Genomic DNA, 17,541 nt, shown 5'->3' with positions numbered 1-17,541 from the left:
CCCCTGCTGGTAATGTCTCCACAATGATGGCCTGTTGCCTCTGCCTGGGTCCAGAAGGAATTCCCCACCCTGACTATCAGCATCCCAGGGCCTGGGCAGATGCACAGGGAGAAGTGGAAGGCAACATTACGAGCACAGGCCTGGGAGTCAGGAGGACCTACCTTCTCCAGTGCTGGCTTTGCAACATGTCCCTGCACAGTTAATCTCGCCCTTGGAGTTGAGATGGTAACGGGATGAGCCACAGGGGCTCGCGAGGATGGAATGTAAGGATGCATGTGAATTCCATGAAGAAAGGACTTGGTTTCTCTTTCCATGGCTCCAACTATTGTACAGAACATCAGTCCCCCACTCTAAACGGCCGAACAAAGGTGGAGCATCGTGCCCGGAAGACCACAACGTTAGCTCCATCAACTCCACCACCACTGTTATGCCCCCTCCAGGCGCCGGAAAAATATGTATCTGACCTGCAGATGGGGAGGGGCCCACGGCCCTGGCTAGTTGGCCCACAAGTGCTGTTTGAGTGACGGTGTTCAGTGGGAAGACTGGTGGGCTCCTGGCAGGCACGAGGACGGAAGACACAGCATGTCCACTGTGGTGTCTCATTAAGCAGAGTCAGCGTGTGGCCATTTGGAAGCTGCCATGTGTCCTTTGGGTTCCCTTTCTTGTTTCTTGTCTGCCAGCCCACCAGCCCATGGTCGGGTACATTGGGCCAGCATTGGGAGGATTGGTTGATTCCAAGAATGACAGGCTGCTGGGGAATCAGGTCAGCAGGGGGTCACCAGCAGGAAGAGGAAGGAGTGGGGAGGGGATAAAGTGACGAATGTCTGCGGAGCCCGCAAGGCTGCCCCCTGAGGCTGCAGCTGGTCACAGAATTTATCTCCATGAACTTCAGAGTAGCCAGAGACTGCTGACCTCTGTCCGGCTGGCATCTGGGACGTGTGGGCTGCAAATGTAGTGGGTCCTCAGCTCCAGGACATGGCTGCGACCTTAGCCTGAGCCTTCCTGACTCTTATGAGGGTCAAGGCTTTTCATGGGCCTTACACCTGAGGATGTGCTAAGATGTCGGATTCGGTATGGTGTTGTGGAAAATGGCTCTGGAAAGCCTGGTTCTAGGCCTAGCTCTACGGTACTTAGCTATGCCCTTGGGTACGTCCTCTTGACCAGCTAGTGTCCTCACATCTATACTCATCTAGGGAGAGATATGGCTGCTCTCCAGGATTTTTTTTTTTAAGATTTATTTATTCGAGAGGAAAAATGGGGTGGGCTAGAGGGAGAAGGAAAGAATCCCAAGCAGACGCCCCACTGAGCATGGAGCCCAAAGCAGGGCTTGATCCCACAGCCTTGGGCTCAATCCCATGACCCCGAGTTCATGACCTGAGCTAAAACCAAGAGTTGGACGCCCAAGCAACTGAACCACCCAGATGCCCCCGCCTCCAGGATCTGTTCCCATTCGAATATTGCACAGTTCTACCTCTTCCCACCTGAATAACGATCAGAGCAGGTGTCATTTACTGCTGGCTCGTTAGGCTCCAGGTTCTACACGAAGTAGAGCGCATGAGATATCTCATCAGGCCCTTGCTAGCACTCTCGGGGACAGGTGCTATTATTACTCCTATTATACAAAGGAGGGACCCGAGCACCCCTGAGGCTCACGGTGCTGGTGCTGGTGTTAGTCACTGTGCTTGACTTTATACAGAGCTCTCTGTTCTTGAGCTGCAAAGTGCTATTCATCTTATGGCTTAAATGGCTTTTCTTATTGTTTCCTTTCTTGCTACGTGTTCTCTGGTGGGGGCCACATGGAAAGTCAAGAGCCGGCTTCTCCCTGGGCTCTGGGGTGGGGCAGTTAGGCGTGAGTGCCAGACCGTTGGAGTGGAGCCCATGCAGCTGGCGTTCTCCAAATGGAACCAAGACCCAAGGAGCCGGAGGGAGGGAGGCACAGACCCTACCACCAACCAATTTATGTGTAGATGGAGGTTACTAATCTGGACGCAGCAGGCTTGAGCGTGAGGCCGGCCACCGCCTGGGTGTCATTGCTGGTCAAGTCCTGTGACTCCTTTAGGGCTCAGTGTCTCCTTTGCACAATTTAGATAACTGATAGTGTATTGAGAGGGATGTTCAGAACAGCACTCTGTGAAGCCTTCTGAATGTCACTTCTCCAGGCCCGGGGAAGAGGGTTTGGACCAAGCACAGGATCTGACAAATCTTTGCTCTGGCTCAAGGCCAGGGGGCGGCACCCTGATTGTCTGGGTATTACCCACCTAACTTGTTTTATTGGAGAATATTAATCAATGCCTAGCAGGTCTTGGGGATGAATAGGACCTCTGGAAATGCAGCCTAAGACTGGAGCAGAAATGGTCTGCTAGCAAACGCTACTGAAGAAGACATTACGAATCATATTGTGCCTTCCCACTCGGATCTAGCCACTTAAGGAACTGTATCCAGGGGACCCCAGGACCTTGGACAGCAGTTAGATTCCAAGCCTGGGTGCAGAAGTTGGGGTTCTGCTTCCTTAATTCCTCGAAAATCCAAAGGAAAAGTACAAATGAATAACAAGGTAGAATGACATGAAAGCCCATTCCTTCCCTTTGAGAGCAGCTGCCCACCCCCCACGCCACTAGCTGATAATGGCCACCCCTCATCAAATATTTATCTCAGCCCTTGCAGTCCTCCATCAGCCTCCAGCATCTTGCCAGGGATGGAATTTGATTATTAAAAATGGTCAGGAGTGAGGCCGGCAGACTACAAAGTGCCTGGGATGGAAAAGGGGGGGGACATCAAAGTCCCATATTCTTCCTTAAAGGTCGTCTCCGGAAGCACGGGCCTTCTGTGAGGCAATGAATGCAGGGGTTCAAGGACGGGGTTCCTGTGGGCCTCCCAGCCTCTGGGGTGGCTCTTGCTCCTTTCCTTCCTCACTGCTGGGCCAGAAGGAAGCTGAGCCCAAGCCCTGGGCCAAGAGGCCTGGCTCCAAGCCACGGGTTTATGAAAAACAAGAACTATCCTGCCCCATTCAGACACGTGACTGCCTTCACTTTTGAGGGGGGCCCTGGCATTTCATTAGTGCCCTGTGTGAAGCCTGCCCTTTGCAAAGCAGAAAACGAAGAGAAGAAAGCAAGCATGGAAGCAGACTCAAACAATCTTCTGGTGTCTGGAACTTCTGATGTCTCTTTGTGTCTTCACTCATTACAAGGGTGGAAGGGCCTGACAGGCCAGAAATCACGCCTGGTCTTTATACTTTAATGGACCCTAGGGACCAATTAACCACACTGAGCACCAAGGGGCAAAGCACTTTTTCAAGGAAGAGGAGGGATCTCTTATATTATTGCTTCTTTTTTCCCTCTTTCCCCAAATAAAAGACAAATACTATGTCAACAGCTTCTTAGGAGCGATCCTTTATTTTCTGAAAGTCCCAACACTGACCCACTTATCAAAACATGACAGATGCCCCCATCCACTAACAGTAGCCTTTTCTCTCCCACAAATCCCCGGAGCCTTGAGCGGCGGCAGCTTGGTCCAGGCGGTGGCCTCAAAACCTGCCCTCTACGCCCAGCAGCTGCACCGTGGCCTCCTGCACCGCCTGGTGCACGTGCCGGACCTCTCTCTGGGACAGGGTCCGCTCCATGTGGCGGTACGTGATGCGGTAGCAGTGGCTGATCTTGTGTGTCCTGGGGAGCGAAAGAGAAAGGCAGGTGAGTGAGGGACAGGCGTGCCTGCTGCCTGCAGGAGCCGTGCTGGCGGCCCCGAGCAGGCCGACCCCAGTGGGGAGCTGAGGATCGGATCCGGGTGGTAGGGAGACATCACTCGCCACAACAGCCTGCACCTCTTGTGTGCAGCGTGGGAAGTGGTGTTAGGGGAACACGGACCTGAACAAACAAGTTCCCGCCGGCCCAGATGCACTCAAGTCCCCAGGGGAAGGGCACTTCTTAGGGGTCTCCGAGCCCTGGAGATTATGGTCCAGCAATTGGGATGCAGGGTCTGGCTTCTGGGTTTTCCGTCGGCTCCCCAGAGGACTCTGAGAAGCAGACAGGGTGAGGAGCCAAGGCCGGTATGCCTCCACCCTTCTCACAGCACAGGAAACAATCATGTGTGGAAGGCACACTGGGGTCCCAAGGCCAGGACCGTCCCCGAAGGCTGAGCGAGATCACTCTCTTCACACCCCTGTAGGCCACGGAAAGCATACAATTGTGCCAGACAGACATGCTTCCAAGGTCCAGGTGGTGGAGACTTTTGCAGAACTTGGTCTCCACAGAGGCATGTGACAAGCCACAGATACTCTGAGGACAAGAGGCTTTCTCCACAGGCCTCTGTGCTGCAGACGCAGTGCTGCTGGAAGGACAAGGCCTGCCCTGCTAGGGCCCTTAAGAGACTGTCCACTGCAGAAGGACTGCCCAATGGCTAATTGCACTGGGCCCTGCACTAGGCCTCTAGTGGCTGCGGGAAGCCCCCGCCCAGCCTCCCCCGGGTGCAGAACACAGGCTTTTCTTCCAACCTGATGTCACCAAGAAAGGACGCGGCAACATCCCGAGTGTCTGAGAGATGGAAGCTTCTGGAAGAGGAGCAATGGGTTAAGGAGGGAGAAGGAGGGTGGAGGAGATGTAGATGCCGGAAGGTGATGCAAACATTTATGAGAACAAGTGCGGCCTCACGATCTGGGGGCCCAGATTGTCAGTGACGTGGGGACCGTGGAAGGGCGCGATGGTTTCCTGTGTGTGCGGGGAGGGTGCACCGAGCCCTGCAAGAGGATCCTGTGCCAGCCCTTCTAATTCCCTGCCTGAGGGAGGGACACAGAGGCCCCTTCTGAGCACAGGGTCCTAGCACTGGCCCCTCCATCTCTGGGCCTCGATACACCTTTCCTGGTCTCTGTTCCTTCTCTGTTGAAAGAGCTAACAGCATAGCGCCTTACTCCACCAAGCTCTCCAAACGGTTGTAGAGACCTATCTAGAAAGTGACAGGGCTCTGCAAACTATGAAGTGCTATACGAGTGTGAGGCCAGAGGATCCTGGTGGCAACTATTAATTAGTACACGTTCTCGTCAGTTCACTCTGGCGTCTCTTACTTGCTTAAGAGTTGGTAATATGGCTGCTCGACAAGCCGAGATTTCCAACCCAAGATGAATGGGAAAAATTTATCATCTTGCTTCTATGTGCTTTGGAGAAGGCCCCCATCAGGATTCGTGGGATTCAAACAGCTTTTAGAAAACATTTCGATGAGTGAGGCATAAATGAATCACAAACATATGGATTAATTTTATAAATTGAGAGAAATAAAATTGGCAGAATATTTGATGGTAATTCAGTAGATTCAGCTGAAAATCAACCAGTTTTGCCTTTTCCTTACATTACTGGTGAGAGAGAGAAGATTTACTTTTATTTGTTTTCTAGGAACTTCCTTTTTTTTTTTTTTTTAAAGATTTCATTTATTTATTTGAGAAAGAGAGAGAGAGAGCACACATGAGCCAGGGGAGGAGCAGAGAGAGAGGGACAAGCAGACTCTATGCGGAGTGTGGAGCCCGATACAAAGCTGGATTCCCTGACCCTGAGATCACAGCCTGAGCTGAAATCAAGAGTTAGATGCTTAACTGACTGAGCTGCCCAGGTGGCCCTCTGTTTTCTAGGGACTTCTTTTTGGAGCTTCTAGTTGTTGGGACACACTCCTGCCCTCCTTGTGCTTGCTGGAGAACTGGAAGAAGTGGAGTTGGTGTTGGTCATGAGTTTCCTCAGCCTAGAGGAGCGGGCTCTCCACAAGAACCATGGAGTCACAGAAAAGAGGGATCTTGTGGCTTATCACTGAGTAGGTATGAAGACAGACTCTCTCAAAGGAGGGATGCCCTCAGTGCCAACTCCAAGTATGCAAATTAGAGAGCCCATGATTCTTTTGTACCACCCAATGTGGACCTTTTTAGTCAGAAACTTCCCAGTCTTGTATCTGCCATGACCCTCAGTATATCTCAGTAACAGCAGCAGGAAACATTTCTGTAGTGAGTCTTGCATACTGGGCACCATTCCAAGCCCTCTGGAGGTGTTCACTCCTGGAAGCATCCAAACCCCACGGAGTACATAGCATTACGGTCCTGATTTATACTAATGAGGAAACTGAGGCACGGAGTGCAAAGTAACTCGCCCAACTTGAAACAACTACTAAGTGGCAGGGCTGGGTTTGAAACCAGGCAATGTGGCAGGAATGTAGATGGTAGAGCCACTGTGGAAAACAGTCTGGTGGTACCTCAGAGGGTTAAACAGAGAATGACCCTATGACCCAGCCACTCCACTGCTAGGCATATACCCAAAAGAACTGAAAGCAGGTGTTCAAACACTTGTATGAGAATTTTCACAGCAGCTCCACTTAAAACAGTCAAACAGGGGATGTGGCCATCAGTGGATGAATGGATACACAAAATATGGTATATCCACACCATGGAGTATTATCCAGTCCTTTAAGGAATGAAGTGCTGACACCTGCTACAGTGTGGATAAACCTCCAAAAGCAGGCCACGTGAAAGAAGCCAGGCACAGAAGACCACGTACTGCATCATTTCAACCACATGAAACATCCGGAAGAGGGCAATTCATACAGACGAAAGCAGACTGGTGGTTTCCAGAGGGTGGGGGAAGGGAATATGGGCATAAACAGCTTAATAAAGTAAAGGGGCCGGGAGGCTAGAAGGGGAGCCTAGCAGGAGGAGCCCTACCACTGAATGTCAGTTACAGGAAGAACTGACAACCACAGACTCCAACAGAAGTGTCCGTTATTACAGACCCCAGCAGAAGGGTCTCGCCAGTCAACAGTCATCAGTGACAGGCCCCCACGGGCAAAGATTTACATCACATCTCCTTCAAGGGACCCACCACCTGCGGGTCAGGAAAACTCAGTGAGTGAGAAACCGTCATCACCCCAAACTCTCACTTCTCTCCAATGGACTTTTTCCAAAACGACCCCGCTCAACTCCTCCTTCTTCCCCATAAAGAAGAGGATTTATCCCTCTCAAGTTCTCCTTCTTCTCTTTCATTTGTGGGACTTGCCTATGGTTGTGTCATAGCCGGCTTGTTCTGGACTATAATTCTCTTTTATTCCCAAATAAACACACGGTTTGCTGGGAAGATCACTGGCCATTTTAAGGTGAACAGTGGGTATGAGGCTTTGTTCTGGGGTGAAGGAAATGCTTTGGAACTAGGTAGGTAGTGTGATTGCCTAACACTGAGAATGTACTAAATGCCCCTGAACCGCCCACTTTAAAAATGGTTAATTTTCACCTCATTACAAACACACACAATCTAGGGAATTTGGGTTTTAGAGCCCAAGTATTAAGTACCATGCCTCGTGCTCCAGCATATTCCTCCTCTCTTCCTGTCCCACCCCCAGCCTCTTCCTTCTACCCCAACTTCCCCTAGGAAATGACAGGGTTTGCAAGCTATTGAGAAGGGTAATATCTTTAATCCTCCTGCTCAAAGACGAGATGGCGTGAGCCGTCTTCCTTTCTAGCTCTGCCCTGTGACTAACGGAGGGCACAAGCCACACATGAGGCATAACTGAGAAGCCCTAGGACAGAGATGGTTTTTAATAAAGGCCTTTCCTGCTTAAGGAGCCCTATAAAAGGCAGGCTGCAAAGCCAAGGAACCGCGGGGGATCCAGAGAGCTGCGGGAAGAGCATGGGATTGGGGCGCGGGGGTGGGTGTTGCAGCAGCAGCTCCTGTCCACCCTCCATCCCACCCAGCGGGCTGGGCATTGGGAAGCTGCCACCCCCCGCCCTCCAGTCTCCCACGGGCACAACCTTCAGGATGAGAAAATTTCCCTGGAGGAGAGAAGAGACTATATGGACAATTGTAGTTTTCAAGGTAAACACAAGTTCTCTCTTATGTACTTGAATGGCTTCTACTTGTCGGCAAAATAAATGAGAAGCCCCATGTCTGAGTTTGAGAGGGCAAATCTCACTAAAGGAAGTTTAAAGAAAGAGTCCGAACATTCTTTTTGGTGCTGGGATTTCACTGCGTTGGGATATTGGCAAAAATGAGCTGGTCGCTGGCTGGAGCTTGAATTTTTAACAGAGATTGAGAACATTTGAGCTTCAAGGGGTAATCACTGGTCTCCTCACAGATTCCTTTAGTCTGTCCACAAACAGCGTGCTCTAGGCACTGAGCTGGACAGAGATAAGCAAGTGAGGAGAATCCCGACTCAACCAGCTCACATCCAGGGACTGGTGGTCTGCCAAGGTCCTTCTGTCACCAGAGAGGAGCCCAATGGAGAACCATTTCCCTCAAGGCCGTGAGGAGCCTGGTGCTTGCCGTGTGAGGTCAGCCATGCCGCACTCCCCACCTCACATGCTCCTTTAGCAAACGATTCTTCCCTCTGGCACTTTGTTGTAATCATTTCTGTGGTGAACATACAAGGTGTGGGAGGCAGGAGACCTAGCTCCCAGTCAAGCCCCAGCAATGTCTATGTGGCCTCCCCAGTGAGAGGCCTGGACTGAATGGGCCTGAAGCTCCTTCAGGGTCTAACTTTCCAAGAGTTAGTGCAGAGAACAGAGGAGTTTCTAGAGTAAGTGCACATGTGGAGGAAATGAGCCAGCCAGCGAGCAGTATGTGTGAGCCTGGATGGAATGAAAGAGCAGGGGGCCCCAATCTGGGGCAATTTCCAGATAGGCTGACGCGTGGACACAAGATGCATTAGTGATATTAGTGATCAAAGCAAGAGGGAAGGAAGTTGGCTTAACGGGTTGGATTATGGCTTGAAAGAGCCCACTAAGAAAGTCTCCCTGTAGAAGGTAGACCTCGAATTGTAACAGACACTCTGGACACCTTTTAGCCTCTCTTCACGAACTACCCTCCCCCCAACTCCCACCCAATACTCTCCAGAACGAAGAGGTTAGCCTTTCTCATTCTCAGAACAGTAGGTCTTAGGCCCAAGGCTCCCTGGTAGGCCATTTGGAGCGGGGCCCTCCCCCCAGTTCCTATCCAGCTAGCATCAGAGTTGCCTCTCACTGCTGTTGCTGCTGTGGTTCTTCCCAGAGGGATTTCTGTTCCTGGGAGTCAGTCATAAGAAACCAAACCAGATGGTTCCTCTGACAGTTACTGCTTTGGGAAAGACAACTCCAATCCAGGCCTTGATGGAGGGAGAGTCAGAGCCAGGGAAAAAGGGACTTGCTGGGTGCAGCTTGAGTAGAGTTGCTTTCAAACCTACCTACCACCCCGGCTCCCAGTCAGCTTGCATGTTGGCAACTCGAGAGCTCCTCAGAGACACACATTTTGCCGGCAAGAAATGCTTTTTCATATCAAACACTTGTCAAGTCCTCAGGGAAGTTTTAAAGTACCCCCAGGGTTTTATTCACATCAATCTCTGTAGTTTCTCCTGGTACTTCCCAATGAGGGTCTCACGCCAAGCTCCTCAGGAGGAAGGAGTTCATGCTCACGCCTCCTGGGGAGTGGGGCCCATGTTCTTGGTTTCCACATGCATGCACATAGGAAAATAATTGCTTTGGGGAAATCGTCTAATAGAATCTTTTATGGAGAGGCCCAAGACAGAGACTAACCAGTGCCGTGAGTTCTCCGCTAGAGGAACTCGGGCCAGTTCTTAATCTGATTCAGGTTCTCATTCCAAGATACAGATAATGAACTCATAGCGTTTTTTGAAGAAACTGCATGAAAATAATACATGTTAAGGGTTTAGCATAGTTTAGACTTAGAGTTACTGATTGGTATTATTATTTATGTAACTGAAGATTATAGAGCCTCTACTCTGGGCCACACAGAAAGACCTCAGATGAATTATTGGAGCTTCAACACCCCATCTGTAAAAATGGGTCCCTACTTGGATACATGCTACAACACAGAGGGAACTGAAGGCATCATAGTAACTGAAACAAGCCAGACACAAAAGATCAATCATAGAACTCCACTTATATAAGGTCTCTAGAGTTGTGAAAACTCATAGAGACAGGAAGTTGAAGGGTGGTTGCCAGGGACTGGGGGAGGGAGGAGGAGGAGTTAGTGTTGAATGGGGATAGAGTTTGGGTCTGGGAAGATAAAGAAGACCTGGAGATGGACGGTGGTGATAGTTGTGCAGAAGTGTCAATGTGCCTAATGCCCCAGAATTGTACACTTAAAATGGTGAAAAAGGTCAATGTTATGTATATTTTATTAAAATAAAAAAAAAAATTTTGAGAAGGGTTGGCCCAAATAACCTAGTTCACTATTACTAGAAATGGAGGTTGGGAATTCACATTTATATTAAAAACAAATAAACAGAAGACAAGAACAAACCCCCATCCCCCAATTATTGCTATCCATGTGGCAGGACTGTTGCAAGGGTGTAACATGGTTGGTCTCTGTCCTCCCAAATGGTTCATTTTGATTTTGTTAACCTAGCTACTAAGCTGCCCTGCATTTCACACAAATGAATTTTTATGATATCCTGCTCATAAAGCTACAACGAGGTTTGACCACATTTGAATAATTCTCGTCAACTATTCCATAGTTTTCCAAACCATCCTCACACACTTCTAACCAGCTTGGAGTAATGGCTCATTTTGCACAGATTTCCAAAGCTCTGTGCTTTTTGGTTGTGTGGAAAATTTGGAAGAGGTTTTATTTTTCTCCCTGGCTTAGTCTGCCAAGCCAAAGTCAACAGAGCTAACTTTAACTCTCTACTGTTACATGGCAGCTTCCCAAATGTGTTGACACTTTGGTGGATGAGTCAGGTTACAAAACAGAAGATTTGTGGTAGGTGAAGTGCTACATTTCCAACTCAATCAATTGATCAGTAATTATTTATCCTGTGCTGAGGCAGACATTGTGGGAGATACAAAATACGAACTGCTTGATCAATATATAAATATTCATAGAGTGGCTTCTCTGTGCACAACTCAGTGGCAGTGTTAGAGGGAAGAAGTATCCCAAAATAATACAAAAAGAAGGATTAGGCTAGATTACCATCTATTTGAGGTTTAAGACATTTATACATGGAAATACACCAACAGGACAAAGCTATTCATGCTAAATGTTAAATGAATGACACGGACTGTAAATGGCTTAGCAGTGAGAAAGATTGGGAGGGGAGATGAGATTATATTTAGATCTTAAAGTATGATTAGGATTTTTGCAGGTGAAGGCCAAGGGGTGCATCCAGCTGGCAAAATGACACAAGTACTGGCCGGGAGGCGCTCAGTATCTTTTTCCTCTTCCATTTCAATGCGGAATTGCTGAGTGTATGTTGCAGGGACAAATGATCCAGGGAAGAGGTGTCCAGAGGATGCATGATCTGCTGCGAGAAGGCTACAATCACAGCAGGAAGCCAGCTTTGGTCACAGCATGTACAGGAAGTGACTGACCCTGTATGAGGGAAGGGTCATTTCTGCAAAGGCACAGACAGAAGCACCGACATGCATGGACAGATTGAGGAGAGGTGAGTAGTTCAGAGTGGCTGGTATGGGTCTATACCTTTCTATAGTACAGAACTGGTCGGGGAGGAGGCTGCAGAGTGGGTGGGGATTATAGAGGAGGGCCTCATGTTCTGGTTCAGAAGCCTCAAGTGAAAATGCATCATTAAGCAATCAACCAAAACAACAAAGTCTAGGATCATGTCTCTGTAATATCTTGACTGCTCTGGGCAGTTTTATTGTATCTAGAGTCTGGCCCTCAGCGAACTTCAAATCTTACTCCCCCCAAACAATAGAGGATTGCTCAGATATTATGGTTTACCATGTCACCGATCTGATAGTAACAGCCACCCAACCAAGGGGGTATGCTACAGATCTATCCTCAATCCCATATTTATAAGTAGAATTACTCATAACTGTGTTACGCTGTATAGATAAATTTCTTTAGTGAGTAATGGATGAAATGTGCTAATTACTTTAAGAAAGACTCAGTGTCTAACTATGAAGGAAGTATTAGGAAAGAGAAATTTATATATATTTCTAGTGACTTAGAGTTATTTTGCAAACGTTTTTGAGGAGGGAGTCTCTGGGTCTAATTAACAGTACTATGTCTTGACAAATAGTGAGTGGGAGGTTGAGGGAGAGAGTGACAAAATAGAGACTTGGCTGTTAGGACGAGCTTCTTCTATCCATAGTATTCTAGGCTGGAGTACAGCAGTGATATCTTGGTTAAGGATTCATCACACAAGCAACATATTTTATGGAATCACAGAATCCAAGACATGGGACTGTAAAGATTTTCTGGCCCATGCTTGAGCACTTTCTAAAAAGCCTTCTGCTGGATTATTTCTGGGGATGCCCATTTCAGGCTTTCCCAGTGCAGGTTGGGAGCGAGATTCCCTTTACATTAAGCTGACAAGTGCGTCCTATGTTTCTCTTGACTTGTGCTGGATTCTGTCCCACAACAGCCCTGGCAGGGACTCCCAGGACCATTGGTAGTCAGCGTTGGAGGCAGCACATATAATGTTGGACATCACTGTCTTTGAGATTAAATGTCTGTCTATACATCTGCCCACCCATCCATCCATCCAACAGATGAAGTGACTATCCAATATATGTCATGCATTTTGCCAGGTATAAGGACCTAATGGTAGAATAAAACAAAACGAAACAGACCTGACCTCATGAAGCTCAAAGTCTAGCATAAAATATGGGCATTAATCAAAGAATTAGAAAGAAATATAAACTGCTACTACCCTACTGGGCTTGAAGAAGAGGTACATGGAGCCATGAGGCTACATAAAAGGGCAATTAACTTAAATGGGTAGATCAGAGCGGTGTCCTGTGCAAGTGTCAGTGAACAACTCAGAAGTTGCTGGAATGTTTGTGTGCACTCCTTTATAGTCATACCACAGTTATGGACGTCCCTAATGGATTTATTTTTACCATATAGAGAAGGACATGATTATCCCAGACCATCTATTCCCCTGAAGAGCTAACATGAGGAAACCAAACCAACAGATATGTGTCCTAGAACCTGTAACACTTATATGAAAACTATGTTTAAATTCCAAATATTGATAAAATTAAAGAAAGCTCTGGGCTTTGCCATCAGACAATCTTTGTAAAATTGAAATACTTTGTTACTAGCAACAGTGGCAACAATAAGAAAGATTAACAATTATAAAGTGATGCAGCTTCCAGAGCCTTAGACGCACATGGTTTTATAGTACATGGTTTTATAGTTTTATTGGTTGAGACCCACACGGCAATCCTGATAGGTGGTCACCTCCTTCTGCAGAGCCAGGTGCAGGCCCAGACAGATGCAGTGACTTAGTGAAGGCCACGGCCAGAATATGTGGGGACTCACTTCCTTTTCATTCAGGTCTGCTCATCTTTTTGTTATAGGCACACTTTGTTCAGCCTGTTAATGTCTGCTGCAGGCACCAGTACCTTTATTTTTAAGATTTATTTATTTATTTGAGACAGAAAAAGAGAGAGAGAGAAGGAAAGAGAGGCAGTGCATGAGTGGAGGTGAGGAGCAGAGAGAGAGGGAGAGACAGAATCTCAAGCAGACTCTGCACTGAGCATGGGTGCCCAATAGGGTGCTCGATCTCATGACCCTGAGATCATGGCTGAGCCGAGATCAACAGCTGGATTCTCAACCGACTGAGCCACCCAGGTGCTCCACCATTAACTATTTTTAACCAGGGATATCCCAGTAACGAATATTATTTACCAATTATATTATAGGATGCTTTTAGAAATATGGCTAGGACTTCATCACAAAACAGGGAAAGAATAAATTCATTAATAAATATTACTTAGCAGAGAAAGTGTAGGAAGTATAAAGAAAGCAAGGGTGAAAGAAGAAAGGAAAAAAAACATTTTATTTTATTTTTTTTAGAGAGAGAAAGCAGGGATGGGGTGGAGGGGCAGAGAGAGAGAGAGGGAGAGTGAATCCTAAGCAGGTTCCATGCTCAGCACAGAGCTGAACACAGGGCTCAAACTCACAGCCCTGAGCTTATGATCTGGCCTGAAATCAAGAGTCAGATACTTAACTGACTGAGCCACTCCGGGGGGCCCCAAGAAAAAAACATTTGAAAGGGAAGAGTGATCTACTATGTACTCCGTGCTAGGCACTTTCATGTTTCATTTTAGCCTCATCATTCACAGAAAATACAGGGGGAAAAAGAAAAACAAACAAAGCCAGAATAAGAGAGCATATGAGATTGACGAGGCCAGTCAAACCTGGAGAACACAGAACCCAGACCTGCAGGTTGCGTTTGAACTAGTGGAGATAATAAACTTGCTTTTAGCACTTGCAAACCAAATGAAAAGAAAGCCTTATCCATTCCATATTTCATAGTGCCTGAGAGAAGACTGCAGTTCTTTAGGGAAGCAAAACTTACCCCAACATAATATTCTAAAAGAAATTTCTCAGGTTGGGCTTCCCACAGGGAACTTCTCATTAATAATGGCTATGTTTTATCAGTCACTTAGTATGTCTACATGCATTATCCTATTTAATTTTTGTCACAGTCCTATCTTAATGGGAATTATTTATCCTATTTTGCAGGTGAGAAAACTATAGCTCAGAGAGGTTAAAAGTGACTTGCCCAGGTCACTCAAACAGTAGGTAAGACATAGGATTACAACTGAAATAATCCAAATGCTTCCAAAGCTATGCTTTTAATCCTGGATTGGGGATACTGACTGCTATTAGTGGCCAGTGTCTCACTATTTTCAAGGCAGTAGTGAGTTTCATAAGGCTGTTCCCTTGATGAAACTTGAAGGAATAGCCCTAAAATGTACTTCCACAAAATAGCAATTTTGCTTCAGGCAAAGGAAGTGGGTTGGTTCAACATAGCTTTTTTGGTGGCCTAGATATCTTTGCCACTTGGATAAATCCAGTGACCTCTACAGGTCTCCCCTCTTCCTCAATAAAACAGAAGCTATGCTATTTGTTCTTAACTAGTCCCTCAGTTAGGAAAAAACTGAAGTCATGTGAAAAAAGCACTGTCAGCAACTTCGAAGAAAGTACTAATAGAGTCAGAGTCAGAGTCCGTAAACCATTTTAAAATATTATTGAATTACAGTTATCCATTTTCCAACTCACTGAAAACAAGTATTTTCTTTTTGGTATTTTCTTACTTCAAAAAAAAAAAATAAAGATATCAAGCTCACATTTCTGGTGTACTGTGGGGAAAAATAGTCTTCTGAAGTTGAATCTGTCCATAATAAATAATTAGGCAAGATTTGATAAGACTGCCCCTGGGTTACTTTCAAAGGAAAAATATCAAGACACCTCAATTGTGGACTCACAGGGCAATGTGACATTATCATGCTCATGCCTTGAAGAAAGTACTAGTGTGGGCTAACATCTTTAGGTTCCCTCCTTTCATACTTCATGCTGAGTTTTTCTTCTTTCTGGACAAAGGAATGAGTGCAGGGTTGGACAGTGTGTGTTTTGGACAGATTGCTAGAACAGGTGACCAAAGAATATGTCTGTCTCTCCCATGTATGCCAACTAGCTCAGAATAAGATAGTAGTGAGCTAGGAAGGTTCCAGAATGATGGCAGAATAAAATAAAGATCCTACTGCTATATACTCCCAGATGTGTTGGATAACATACAAAGACATTGGCTTTGAAAAGAAGTAGATAGCTAAATAGATCATATGAAAGCAAGTGAAAATCTCCAGGTACAAAAAATAAAGGAAAAAAAAACCCTGTGCAATAGTAAGTGCCTAATGCTTCAGTTGCCTAGAGCAAAGAGAAGTATCAGTTATTGTAACCTGAAGTTTATATTTTAATGTCCACATGGGAACAGAGATGAAGGATTTTGTCCACATGAAGCAAGAAGGTGGATTCCTGCACAAAGCTGGTACAATCAAATAAAACAGTAGACTAAGGAGAAAAATACATCCTTGGCACAAAGAGGAGCAAAGGAATCTTGTCTCTGCTTAGATTCTGAGAACAATGTAAAGGAGTCTACCCTGAGAATCACAATCCCAGTGTCACAAGAGGCTTTTGGATCCAAAACATACAATTCCTCAGATCTTCAAGCTGAGAAATCAATATAAAATTGGTCCTGGAATGGTGCTACTCTAGGATACCTGGCAGAGGAAAATGCAGAACACTCTGGAGAGAAGGTTAGCTACATGGGATCACTTCAGGAAAAGCTCCAAAGAACACAACCTCACAGCCAAAAACTACAGAGCACATGAGGAAATGACCCATGATATGCCCGAGTCATTAGATAAAAAACACATGATTAGTACCCCAAGAATTTCAGACACAAAAACAACCAGAGAAGTGTTTAAAATGCTTAAAAGTGGATTTAAACATTTTAAAATGCTCCAAAGACATAAAAGAACCATAAGAAAGAACATTAAGAAAAGAGAATAGCAAATCAGAACTAGCCCCACATAAAAAATGCAAGCAACCATGTGAATACTGCCTCTGAAGGCGGCCAATAGTCAGACACCGGTGAGAAACTCAAGGCTGATTTGGTGGCTGTTCCTAGAGATTTGTAATCAGTGGCAAGGTGAATGCCTTAGATCTGAATTGCTAATCCTTTGTAAATAGTAACATCATCTTCTCCAGTGACTCATTCTGTGTCAAAGGCCATACTTCCTGCAGACCCTGTCATTGTCTGTAGTGCAGAACAATCCTTATATGGAAGGGGGTACTAACCCAGATACCATCATTTGTCGGGAGTTCCCATCTGCCCCTCAGAATGTGAGGAAGATTCCTTTCTGGAGAGAGAGGTTCCAATGACCTCTAAAAACTTTGAGTACTTGCCAAGTTTTCTGTCAGTGAGATTTAAAAGCCATTTACTTTTGTTTATTTTATATTTACTGAGTTGGTTCATGCAAAAAATGTATAGAAAAATATAGTTATAATTTTAAAATGGGTGGAAAAGTTAAAATGACAGATTAGACACAGCTAAATGAAGAATTAGTAAACTGGAAGACAGGTCTGAGGAGCTATTTAGCAGGCAGCAGAGTGAAGGACAGAAATGGAAGACAGGAGAGAGGGCAAGAAGCATAGGATAGAATATGAGGACCAGAAGAAGCCTAGAGAGAGAACAAAGAGAGGCAATATCTGAAAAGGTAACAGCAAGAAACTTCCAGAATTAATGAAATCCTCGGACTCTGGAAGCACAGTAAATTCTGAATGGGGTAAAAGGAAACAAGTCTGCACCAGACACACGGTAATGAAACTGCAAAACACTTAGGACAAAGAGATGACCTTGACAACAACTAGAGGGGAAAAATACAGAACTTACAAAGGAATAATGCAAGAAATGGTCAACTTCTCAATAGCTCTGGAGGTCAGGAGTGAATGGAATAGTACCAACAAAATGTCAACCTGTACCAATTGTACTCAGCTAAACTGTTATTCCAGAAAAATGGCAAAATCAAAACACTTTCAGACAAAGTGAGACAACATGAGAGGTTTACTGCTCAATACCTTACACTAAAGACCTGTGAAAGGTATATTTTAGGAAGGAAACTGAATTCCAAAAGAGAGCAGATCAAAGAAGAGGAATTAGTAATTAGTAATTACTCAGAGAAAGACTAATAGGATGGCTGGGATCACAACCAGCTGAAAGCTAGGATTCAGATGCCACAGTGTTCGGGCATAGCTCCAGCTCAGACAGTAGTCCCAG

At 46.1% G+C, this 17,541-nt stretch overlaps 1 protein-coding gene across 9 annotated transcripts in view; it reads right to left on the bottom strand.

Annotated features, from left to right (window-relative positions):
• Window positions 1–3,373: 3,373 nt before the first annotated feature.
• The window catches only part of FARS2 (phenylalanyl-tRNA synthetase 2, mitochondrial), a 531,358-nt gene continuing 517,190 nt past the window's right edge, over window positions 3,374–17,541 (bottom strand). For all 9 annotated transcript variants that reach the window (XM_059179166.1, XM_059179167.1, XM_059179172.1 and 6 more), the window contains one exon: window positions 3,374–3,662. In XM_059179166.1, coding sequence (XP_059035149.1) covers window positions 3,524–3,662 — 139 coding nt within the window. In that variant the 3' untranslated portion in view covers window positions 3,374–3,523. The remainder of the gene's footprint in view (window positions 3,663–17,541) is intronic.

Source organism: Mustela lutreola, chromosome 6, assembly GCF_030435805.1.
Source record: "Mustela lutreola isolate mMusLut2 chromosome 6, mMusLut2.pri, whole genome shotgun sequence".
NCBI classification, from domain to species: domain Eukaryota; kingdom Metazoa; phylum Chordata; class Mammalia; order Carnivora; family Mustelidae; genus Mustela; species Mustela lutreola.
This window is presented reverse-complemented; position numbering and strand designations above follow the sequence as displayed.